The 12626-nt window shown below is 42.4% G+C and overlaps 1 protein-coding gene across 23 annotated transcripts in view; it reads right to left on the bottom strand.

Annotated features, from left to right (window-relative positions):
* Positions 1-12626, bottom strand: part of tcf4 (transcription factor 4) — a 224107-nt gene that overhangs the window by 38383 nt on the left and 173098 nt on the right. For all 23 annotated transcript variants that reach the window (XM_076758147.1, XM_076758143.1, XM_076758149.1 and 20 more), the window contains 3 exons: positions 4196-4301; positions 2687-2835; positions 1867-2014 (listed from right to left, as the gene is read on the bottom strand). In XM_076758147.1, the coding sequence (XP_076614262.1) occupies positions 1867-2014; positions 2687-2835; positions 4196-4301 (403 nt within the window). The remainder of the gene's footprint in view (positions 1-1866; positions 2015-2686; positions 2836-4195; positions 4302-12626) is intronic.

The following is a 12626-nucleotide window of genomic DNA, read 5'->3' as shown; positions in this document are numbered from 1 at the left end:
TGGACTACATGAACAAAGCAGCGATCTCAAGAGGCTCGAGAGTTGGTTTGGTCACATTAAAGTCAACTTAAACACAATGAGTAAACTAAAATAACAATGAACACCAATCAGTGTGGAACTGATGATACAGACGAGCAGAGGTGAAGTGAATTATGATCTAGGTGGTTTGAGAAGTTTCTGTGGACAGTTTCTTATTCTCTGTGAACACTGCTTGTTATTAAAATCAACTGACATCAATCCATGGTGACCACAGCTGCAGTTTTCGCTCACTTGTTTACTCGTACAAAATCAGACTGAGGCAGAGAAATGCCTTTAAATACTGTGCGTCCGTGCTTTGGCAGTTCATGTGCGCACACATGAAGGCTCATCTTGTGTTTACACTCATCTGCTTTGGCTCGTGTGTGTGTGTGTGTGTGTGTGTGTGTGTGTGTGAGAGATATGGTTATGGAATGTTGGAAATGTCTTCCCATGAAAACAAACTTTCAATCTGTTTCTTATTGCTGTCCTATTTGTTCTATGGGACTCAAAGCAAGGGGTCCATATGGCATGCTGTGTGTGTGTGTGTGTGTGTGTGTGTGTGTCCATGTATGTGTGCGTGTGTGCGTGTGTGCATCAGTGGTGTCAAGGTCGAACTGTTATATTCCGTTTCTGACCGCCTGCCTTCTCCCCTGACACTGAAGTTTAGTTTTTAAGTGGTTTAAATCATGTGAGCGTCATCACAGCAGGGACAGTTAGAGCTGGTTATGAGGCGGTAAATGAAAATGAGGTTTAGCTAACGGTGTCTTCTGACTGCAAAGGACTGGTAATGTTGTCTTTCATGCAGTAACTGCGGGTAGATTTTTCCAAAGTCAAAACACAAACACAAGTCAGGTCAAGTCTTTGGGGAGTCTGGGGTCAAGTCAGCGCAGTCTCAACGTCAAGTCCATGTCAGCAGTCAAGTCCAAGTTAAGCTTTTCCTTGTTCAAGTCAAGTCCTCATTATTAGGACTAAAGTCTGACTCCAAGTCCGAAGTTCGAAGTCGAGTCTACAGCTCTGAGACACATACCCCCAACTGTTTTTATCGGCATTCAAACAAGTGAAATGCACTTTAACACGATCATGTGACTCACACCAGCGATTACATGATACCAAGTATCTGCAGCCATGCTAGCAGCTCTTTGAGGCTGTACTCAGACACAGCGGTGCTTTGTGATAAATGCTAATGAATGGATTTGTCTTCTGGGGACAGTGAATGTCTGCATAGACTTTCATGGTAATACATCTAATATTAATTGGGACATCTCAGTCTGGACCAAAATTGTGGACCAAGTGATCGACAGACTGACATTACCATTATGCTGCTAGCGTAGCTGAAGATATAAAAACACAACACATTTTGTAAAAAGCAGTAATCTCTGCTTAGTAAACTGAATAACTCGGTCCTCAATACAGTTTGATTTTCCAACTCTTTAGTTTTCAACGTGAGAACTTTCCACCTGGATGCATCTCAGGCTTGTTAAAGACACAAACTGAGCATCGGAGTTAAAAAACATTTAACTTCTCAGTGAAAAAAACCCAATATTAACCAATATATTATTTACTGTCCAATCAGATGAAAAAAACAAGTCTTTCTACATTCCAACATCGTAAACTTGGGATGTCATAAGTGAAATGGATGCTTTTCTTCTTGAGCTAATTAATGACATCAGTTAATGTCATTAGCTGTATCACAGGTTGATTGACAGCAGATGACATTGCAATGAAAGATGACATCAACAGGACATGGAACATCTCAAAGTGATGCTACAGCTGTGTGCCTTTAAAGAGCAACCACCCCATTTCCTGATTCGCATTCCAGCGAGACACAAATACACACAGGCGTCTTACCCATGATGCTGTCTGTGCCGTTGGTGGGGGCTGTGCAAGAGGCGGTGCTGTAGTGATTGGCCCCACCCCCGCTCCCTCCCCCTCGGTGGAAGCTGGACATTGGAGGAAGGCTGGAGGTGATGTCCGCAGACGAGTGCGAGGGGTAGCTCTGCAGACAGACGGACAGAAGGACGTGAAAAAAAGCAAACTGCTGCAAAGCAGGAAAGATAACATGAGAAGAGAATAAACCTCACATCCTCTTCACTGGATAATTACACAGAGCTCTTAATAGCTTGAAAGAATTACCGTCTAATGACGTGAATGATCGACTGATTAATGATTTACAGCTTCACATTTGCTTACAATTTCTAACTGTATGTCATGTGTCGTGTGATATATTACTGAATACTGGCAGATTTAACATTTATTGCTTATAAATCTGTGACTTTACCAGGGTTGTGGCTGTGATCTTAAATGCTATAACTTTCAAGAACTAATTACCAAAGCTTCAGTTACTTGGGAATTGAAGTTGTTGCTTATTGGTGTGGTTCCCCATCTCATTGGGTTGAAAAACACCATCTGCTTGTCAGCTTGTGACTCAACATTTCCTGATGTTGTCATTTTGTCAAGCAATGACTTAGTTTAAGTTGCCTTCAAAGACAACCAATGTCTGAATTTCCCTGTTCTTGATTATGTAAGAGTATTTTCAGGGCTTTTTCCGATCATCTCAAGGTGTTGTGGGACACGGTCGTAAGCGAGTTTCTGTCCTTACATTCAATCTGTGACTTCCTGTTACGCATAAACTGTCTTCGTATACACTGTGATTGACAGCTCTGCTTACCAGTCTGTCGTGAGGGTGAATCCCGCAGTAGGAGGAGCTCTGGGCGGGGCCGTGGGCCGAGTTCCCGCCCCCCAGCATGCTGCCGTGGTAACCCTGCTGGCTCATACTGCTACTACTGCTGCTCCAGGGATCGCCACTGTGGTGACCGTCTGATAGGTGGACACACAGAGACAGAAAGAGGTGCGTGTGATGTGCTGTATGCTGATTGGAGATCAGCTTCATCTCTCTCCCTGATGTCAAACCTTCCTGTGACTCACTCACAGGAACAGTGCATCTACAAACAGTTTACTAATCTGACCCACTTCCTGCAGTAACCTGATTTCAGAAAACATTCACATAAATGGGACACCTGGTTTTCCTCTTCAGGTTTAAGAATATCCTGGTTAACGCAGATCTGAGCTGCACAAACTGATTTCTGGGACCATTTGTACCTTTATCCATCTGTAAAGTAGTTTTGGGAGTGTGTGTATGTACATGAAACACACTAGGGTTGGAGGGGAAAAGAGAGTCTGGAGTAAAATATTTCAATCAGTCTGAGCATTTCCTGTTTGTAGTCGATAGACACAGATAGACTGGAAACGTGAGCGAACATTGTATTACTGTCCACAGAAATCACTTGTTTGATTGGCTGGCAGGTGTCCATTAATGGTTGATTTGGTTGCATGCAGATGATCAGCGCATGTGGAGACCAAAAGAGGACGAATGTGTTGGCTGAAATGCAATCTCTGAACCCATCAGATATTGTCTGGCAATGATTTAGCTTTATATTAGCGTTTTCATTTAGCTTTTTGTTTTGTTTTGTTTTGTTTTGTTTTGTTTTGTTCTGTTTTGCAGATATCTGTTTATAGAGATGAGCCGAAATCTTCGGACAGTGTCTCAAGTTGCCGACTGTACCGCAAGCAATGCCAGCGCACGGAAGCCGAAGTCTTGGCTCAGATATCCGTTATCTGTTATCCAGATATCTGCTGGCCACATCAGAAGATCTGAAACATTTGCCTCCAGCGACTAGACTGTCACCGGACAAGAGCTGATGGGTTCCAGGACTGAGGTGAAACAGATCAAACTGAGTGCAAACGAACACGAGAAACACTCAGAGGTGTCCTGGTGGAGAGAATACAGCGGCCTCCGAGGACACCTCTTTGCTTTTGATGCCTTCACATTAAAAACACAAGCATGTGCAGTTATGATAACTAATAAAACAACCGCATTTTCAGCTCAGGGATCCATGCAGGAAGGTTTGATGAGGGACAGACCTGTGTGTGTGTGTGTGTGTGTGTGGGGGGGGGGGGGGGGGGGGGGGGGGTGTATTACTCATGTTGTGGGGACATAAATCTGTTTACACAGACTAGTCTTCCAGGTTTAGGCTAAGGTTAGGGCTAAGCAAGTAGCGGTGTTAGGGTCAGGGTAAGTTTCCTGGAAATGAATTTAAGTCAATGTAATGTCCTCTGAACTGATGGACATTCGACTGTGTATGTGTGTGTGTGTGTGTGTGTGTGTGTGTGTGAGTACCTGGCATGAAGAATGAGCTTGGGAAGCCAGAGCTGGGAGGTTTGGAGGAGGGATAACCTGGTGAGTCCCTGTTGTAGTCGGCTGTACTGGCAGACGGAGCGTACACCTGCAACACAAACACAGAGACAGAGAACCTCACTCAGACGGCTGACCAAAATACAAGTTGTTCTCCTCAAAAGCTCAGAGCTGAACACATCCTGTCAAAAGCTTCTACTCTCTCATTGTCCTCAGCAGGAATCGGCCTCAGATGGACATCATTTCCACCAGGCTGTAACAGATGATTGACACTCAGACATCAACATCAACCCTTCCCACACCTGACTGGATGAACACGCCAGTCGCTGAACTGTCAACAGTCTCTGACTCTCAGACTGGAAAACTATGGCAGCTCCTTTGGGAACTTTGTCTGACTTTGGTTCAGTTCAATCAGTGTTTGAAAAATGTAAAGACACGTCCGCAATTGCTCACAGTACATGTTCAATTTTATTTTGTAAGAATTAGCCAATTTAAACTCATGTTAATACTTTTAAAACAATTCAAAACAAGCTTAGAAATGATTTGATATTCCTATTATGTTACGTTTTTTAAAATGATCAAATTTTTAAACTTGGAAATATTTTCAGAATAAGCTTGAAACTTTGGATGTGATTTATTGTGTGAAAGTGGAGTGGCTTTTTAAACATTTTAGGCCTTTAAAGAATAACTTTTTTTGTAATGTAAACCTATTTCCCCCCAGAATTGCTAATTCTTAAACTTTTTAAAGCTATTTAAGTTTTTTTTTTTTACGTTTCTTTATTTTTCCATTTTTCCAAGATGATTTTGAAACTTTTCTGCACTTTTTGGAACATATAACATAAATAATAATAATAATAATAATAATAATACACTTTTAAAGTGATTTTTCATTTTAACAAGAACAGAAATGTCTAAAAGTCACTCATACACATTCTGTAAATGGTAAACACGATTTTAAACTTTTAAAGTGATTTTTAAAATGAAATTAGTTACTTTTTGGATTTGTTAAAACCACTAAGTGTACTGTGAGCTCAAGCTGTGCTAATCAACAACATAACAACTACAGCAGTGGCTGTGGCAAACACACTGACTGCATTCCCAGTGCCCACCACTGCAGGGATTACTACTGCCTAATAATGTAGCTCCTAACATGTACAGCTCCAACACATTTCAGTGAACCCTCCACTCACTCACACTGCTTTGATGACTACGAGAGGAACAAAGCCGTGATTTCCCGAGTGACTCCTCTCAGAGGGGCTGCAGCAGTCATGCAGCAAACATGCAGCAAAACGTGAGAGTGCAAGCAGAACCAGCAGCCTGTCATCACTCAGAACAGGTGACGTTCTTCCTCAGCAACACAGCGGCAGCATGAGAACACAATGCCTGTGTTTGGTCATGCCTTTGACTGGGGGTCCCCACAGCATGCCTTTGTGTGTGTATGTGTGTGTGTGTGTGTGTGTGTGTGTGTGTGTGCGCATAGCGTGCGAACACTCAGCCATGATGCTAGCTCGCGCCGCATGACGCAATCCCTAGAACAGCTGTTGAAAGCACTCTTCTCTCTCTCTGTCTCCCCCACTGATTCACATCAAAATGAAAAGCTCCCTACACCTAATCTACCTCGATCCTCTAAAAAAGACATGGGCTGCTTTGTTAACTTTAGAGTATTTGCATATGGATGGAACACAGATGTGATAAAACACAGACAGAAGAAACAAAAGAAGAAAGATGAAAAAAAGAAAACACTTGGGGGCATTATAAAAACAGCATCGTCTCACTTCCCACACTCCCTGAGAGAAATTATTAAAAACAGAAAACAGACTAAAACAGTTTCTGTCAAACAGAAACCTCCTGACTTTTGCTCAGATCACTAAAAGCTTGGTTGGTTCGCTGAATCTTTCGGCTTCAACTCCCGAGAGTAAAAATGGAGCACTGATTTCCTTTGCTTTACTGTGCTGTACTCTTAAAGGTGAAAGATCACTAGGACACAACTTCATCACACAGACAACTCAGACTGGCAATCATACATGTGCCAGGTGTCCACAGGTGGGAACATGGTTGGAGCAAGAAGAGATAGAAGCTGACAGACAGTGACAATACTCAGTTCCACACGAGCATGTGGTCTTCTCTTGATGTCTTTCCTTCAGTGAACACCCTGACAATGAACTTTGTAGCATACAGGAAGTGAACCCCTCTGGTTCTTAGATAAGTAACAAAGGATTAAAAGATGACAAGAATAGAATACTTATGTAACTTCCATTACCATGATGAAAAGTTCGGACCCAACGCCTTTAAGAGTTACTGGGATACCGCCGTTGATTCAAGGAACTTCCTGCATCCAACATATGGAATGGAATAATGATTTTATCATGTGACCAGTAACTTCTTACTGGCTGCAGACTCTGGACACTGCTCTGACCTTGTGCTGTTGGACAGCTTTCAGCACCATAAAGCACAAAATTCTTATTGATAGACTGAGGAAATGTGCAGGAATCACAGGAGTTGCACCAAAGTGGTTCTCCTCTGACCTTTTTTCTAGCATCAATCATGGAGTGCCCGAAGGATCTATTCGGGGACCAATTTTGTTGTCACTGTATGAACCACCCCGTTGGACAAATCATTCAGCAACACATCTCGTTTCACCGTTATGCTGATGATGCACAGTTATACCCCTCATTTAAACCACCTGAACCAAACAGTTCAGCTGTTCAGCTTTCCTGTTTACCCATGGTTAAGGACTGTATGGTAGCTGATTTCCTATAATTTAATAGCAATAAAGCAGAGGTTTTGGAGCTTTGGTCCAGACCATCACAAGTTCCTGTCATATCAGTCAAATTTCACTACACTGGTTGCCCATTGTGTTTATAATACATTTTAAAATTTCATCAGTTGCCAACAAGGCCATCTATGGTCTGACTCCAAATTATACTAAAGAACTTCATGTTGATGAAAACCTTTTAGTTGTTCCAGCTCCCAGACTGAGAACCAAGCTCCTTGACTTCATAACAGCCTTTCTGGTGTGAGATCGGCAGATTCCACTGCAGCTTTTAAATGCCTCCTTAAAACTGTTTTTTACAAGATGGCCTCAACTTAACAATGTTCTCCGTTATTATCACATCACTTTCATATTTCCTTCTTACGCTACTATTTCACTGTTTTATTTGAACTTTATTGTCATTACATATTTAAAATTGTGTTCATTTTAGCACCATCATGTTTTTTCTGTTTTATATTCAAGAGTTTTTTCCTTGATTGGCATTCTATCTGCTTTATATGAGCTCGTTACTTATGTATCTGCCTTATGACATCTTTTTTTTGCATCTGTGCTTTGCAGTTAATTCCTTTACTTAAATTTCACCTGCTTTAGCTTAAATCTTTTATCACCATTTTACTTTTTATACATGAACTTAACTCTCTTATTTTGAACCTGTACTTCCATCTGTTTATGTATGGTCTTAGTGCTGCTTGATTGAAATTCTCATTTTTTTTCTGGAAGTCCTTTAATCTGGTTTAAACACTTTGTCCTTAAACTTGAAAAGTGCTATATGAATAAATTATTACTATTAGTATTAGACTGCAGCCAGTCTCCATGTTTTAAAAGATCATTTTTGGCAGCATGTTTATTGATCTGGTTATTGAGAAATGTTTGCTGTAGGATTATGTTTTAGCCTCAAGTTTTGCATTTTTTAGCCTCTTTACTTCCATTCATGTTCTCTTTATGTTCCACTTTGTAGAATAGTCTAATATCGATGCTGGCTATAATGTTGCCATGCTGCTGTGACTTTTGAATTTGAATGCTTCTTTTCTGCATTCTTTGGTTTCCATACATTTCTGTATGCTAGAATTGCATTGAAACCTCATGGAATACACACTTTTCAGAGTAATCTGTGCTTAACTGCATCACCATGTAATGATAGTGGCACTGACAGATTAAGGCAGACTTGCAGTGAAGTGCAACGTGATAGACTGCACAACGCAAGTATGTCTCAACAAGTTTTAGCCACATGCTCCATATGTCCACATGTTCTGTACAGTTCCTTCTGTAAGCTAAAAGCTGTGTTCCAGAGCTTAGTCTTGTGTTGACTGTGTTTACTTCCTGAAACAACTGGTCGCGGAAAGACGTCAACACAGCGATCACAGCAATCAGGATGTCTGAGTAGCAAGGAATGCTGGGATCTGTGGGAATGAAAGGCTGAGGTCAGGAAATGACACACACAGCCACCCACCCTTCAACCCACACACACACATACACACACAAACTTGCAGACACACGAATGTAAATACACAGATGTAAGGTGCTAAGAGAAGCTAATCAGCTGGGAGAGGTTCCCACAGTGCACCTTGCACAAGTTTTGAGGATCCAAATGCTTCAGTTTCACAGACACGTGCGTGCACGCACACACATACACACACACACACACACACACACACACACACACACTGTCTGTAAATGTCATTAGAGCTGAACTAAAATCCCCTCAAACTTCCTCCTCCTCCTCCTCTTCCCCTCTGAGAACAGAATTTGTCCTCTGATGATAAAACCACATTTATTGACCCAAAGCCTGTACAAGAAAATGTATACACACATACACACACACACACACACACACACACACGCTTGTGTTGTTCCTGTTGAAAATATTTAGATTTATATCTCATGTCGTACAGGCATATTTTCCCACTGAATGTGTTGTCGACTGGTGACGAAAGGCTGTGATTTGTGTGTGTAGTTGTCTGTGTGTGTGTGTGTGTGTGTGTGTGTGTGTGCATTTATGTAAGTGTGTCTGTGCGACTTTGTGTGTGTGTTATAGACAGACAGAAACAGGTGCAGAGTGTGTTTAAATCTGAGGAATGTAGAGAGACACAATAACAACCTCACTTCCTGCAGTCTACGAAGCACACACACACACACACACACACACACACACACACACACACAACAGTATCAGTATTCCCACAGTTAGCGAGCAGACCTCAAGCCAATCAGAGAAAACCCTCGACAGCGTTGTCATTTCAGTGACAACTGGCAAACCACAAACCAGAGACAAGCAATGTGAACCGCGACAGAGACCATCTCCAATCAATAACCTTCATATGCAGCTATTTTTCTACAACATGTCCGATGAAGACAGTGCTCACTTGCTTATGTCAAATACTGACTGTGTGAATCCTATTTTTATAGAATGTGCTGAAAACATTAGGAATTCTACTACAATAGAAACAAAATAGAAACCGGTGAAACCAGGTGTGAAATCATTTCTATGCCCTGATATGAAACACGACCAAATCAGATCTCTGTGCACAGTACAAAGCAATCTGACCAGTTGTGTAAAACTGTAATCTGGACCACAGTAGAAACAGAACATATTGGAACCAGTAGAGTACATAGGAGCAGCACTGAAGCCAGTTCAGTTGTCTGTGTTATGATAGATGATGATAGAAATGAGTGAATTTGTACAGGAAACTGACTGGAAAACTTCCTAAAACTACAATCCGTACAAATTGTATAACAATAACAACCATAGAAACCAAGAGAAACAGTTCCATCAAGCATTTATTGTATTATAACAGAAACCTGACAGAAACCAGTAGAACCGATTCCCAGTACATAGAACCATAAAACAACCCCTTTGGGCCTGCTGGTTTCCAGAACAATGACACATACTCCTGACAGAAACCAGTGGAGGCTGTTCGGCGAAGGGATCATGTGCAGCACAGTAGAAACCCTGATAGAATCCAGTAGACGCAGTTGTGTAACCTCCCGCCGCGCCGTGGTGTTTGACGGATCGAGCGAATCTTCACAGAACACAAAACATCCCAGACTTCATCAAAGCTCCGCTCTGCGTGGCCCCCGGCAACAAGACAAGAAAATAAAGACACATTCCAACGAAAACTGATTCCTCATGGAGCTAACACAACACACACACAACACACACACACACACACAGACGATGCACTCAGAGAGACCAGCTGTGTGACTCACTGACCTGAACCACAGGTACAAACACAACAGAAACAGCAGCTGAACTTTAATTAGAGAAAGAAAATTAGTAGAAGTCTGCACATGCACTGATCCCAATGCTCTGAATTCAGAGGAACGCTCGGATCATGTCCTGCGTTGTTTTTTGATCTAACACCTGTAAATGGTTTTTGGAAGTCTGCACTCTGAACTCTGCTTGGCTTCAAAAGAAAAGCGATTATCAGGAGAATTAAGGAGACATATTTAGCCATTAAGTCAGAAAGATGTTAAAAAGACTCTTCAAACTGCTTGTTCAGTCTGATCGACAGTCACGAAACCCAAAAGCAAAAACCCCAAAGACCTTGAATTTACACCACATTTCCAAAAACGCAGCAAAGTATCATCATAGAGAATCCAGAATAGACTAGAATCTAGAGTAGATAAATGAAAAAACGACAACAAGCAAGAAAAAAAAAAAATGTCGTAAATGACAAAAATGCTGCATCATGACTGTGGAGGCTGATGCTGTAGAATCAAGGCAACATTAAAAAAAAAAGAGAGAGAGAAAGAGAAGGAACAAAGAAACGTTCTTTTCGCTGCAGCGTTTCAGCTCTAACTTGTTGACAGCGATGGAAATGCTGCTGGGCCCTGAAGGGTTTTCGTCAGAAACAGACTGGAAAGAGAATGGAAAAACAATAAATGGAACAAAAGGAAAGGCTAAAAGTTGGATGCGGATAAAAAGACAGTGAACGGAAACAAACGAGAGAAAAATGGAATGAGAGTAAAGAAAGGAAGAAAAGGAGAGGCGGGCTTTTCGTCTTTGTTTAGTGTTTGATGCTTCTTTCGCCGTTATTGTCTCCAAATGTGGGGAGCATCTGTTCAACTTCTCTGTCTTGCCTTCTTCCTCGGATGAGAAAGAGGAAAGGGAAGAAAGGAGCTCCTCCTGCTCTTCCTCCTCGTCTTCCTCAGTATTTTGGGCCTTACGAAACGTCCACACGTTGGGAAGTTAAGGTGAGACAGAAAATATTTCACCTTTTCTCAGAAATGACATGTTAACATGTCAGTCCTGAGTGTTGAGACCATGCCGTGCTACATCTCCACTAACTCTACTAATGTGTTGATGTTGCGGTGGAACAAGATGTTTGCAAAGACTCAAAGCAACGCAGCTCAGGATGCAAAAACTAGGAGCGATGCAAAGGCTACAACTGGAGGCAAACCTGCTGAATGAATGCTCGCCATTTTAGTTTTAGTGTGTTTGTGTGACAGCATCTGTTAATTACCACTAAACACCAAGTACAGCTGAGGCTGATGGGAATGCCAGTAGTTTAGCAGGTATTCTGCCATACACCAATGCCAAGCCATCAAATTGTGTTTGAAACATTCCACTGACAGCCATCTGGAACTGATGGTGCCCGTCCATCACATAGATGCTGAGTTTTTTTCACTGGATAAGTGGAAACTTTGACCTGCTGGTGGCACTAGAGGAAAAGTCAGAATATTGTCAAAGTTGTTTGGGAATCATGAATGTCTGCAGAAAACCTTGTGCCAGTCTGTCACATAGATGATTAGAACTTACAGCATAAGTGAATCACCAAAGTCAGTTGGATTCTGGGGACCTTGAATGTCTGTACAAAGTTTAAATGGCAGTCCATCTATCATGTCTCTCTCTCCCTCCACTGTGCTGCCTCATCTGGGTTTGCGTGCCCTGTCCTCCTCCCAGGTCTCCATAGTTGTGGGAGGTCATGTTTTTCTACCTTTACACCTGAGGCTGGATCCATCCTGACATACCTTGCCATCCTTAGAACTGCGCCATTAGCGTGGCTAGCAATGACAGCATCTGTCTCAGAATGTCTCAAGTTTACATTTTCCAGACAAGGACCTCTAGAGGCTGAGGATGTCTGGGTGGATGGATGGGTTAGCAAAGCTTGGGACTTGGACACGGGAGACTGCTGTTCACATCTCAGCCTCCTACCGACGGCCGACGCTGGTGTCTTTTAACCCTGACCACAACCTGTCGCCGACCAAACCTCATCCACAGACTCTGGGGATCAGAAGACACTCAGACGTGCTGGAGATGAAGCTTAGCAACACGCTGCCGACAGCTTTTGACCAACGGGCTTCAGCAGGATCTGCCCACATCTGGCTGCTGGGCCCCTGTCCTCTGACAGTCAAGACTTTTAGTCCAGTGATAGAGCTCACAGATGCAGCCTGGCATTCCTGAAAGGGCAGAGCCGAAGGATCAGGCTTCACTCCAGATCAAATGTGCACACGGGGAACAAACCGACCAACCTGAGAGCAGCCAAAATATGGGGAAAAAAAAGCATCACTACATGGTTGCTGAAGTATCAGCACAAACATCTTGCAGGCTGATGATCAGGTTTTATGTCCACCTCCCTTTTAGCTTTGTCATTAATGCAACAAATACACTTCAACAGGCTGACATGCAGACAGGAAACGACG

The sequence above is a fragment of the Chaetodon auriga genome, chromosome 19, assembly GCF_051107435.1.
Source record: "Chaetodon auriga isolate fChaAug3 chromosome 19, fChaAug3.hap1, whole genome shotgun sequence".
NCBI lineage: Eukaryota > Metazoa > Chordata > Actinopteri > Chaetodontiformes > Chaetodontidae > Chaetodon > Chaetodon auriga.
The sequence above is the reverse complement of the archived record's forward strand: the minus strand, read 5'-3'. Positions and strand labels throughout refer to the sequence as shown.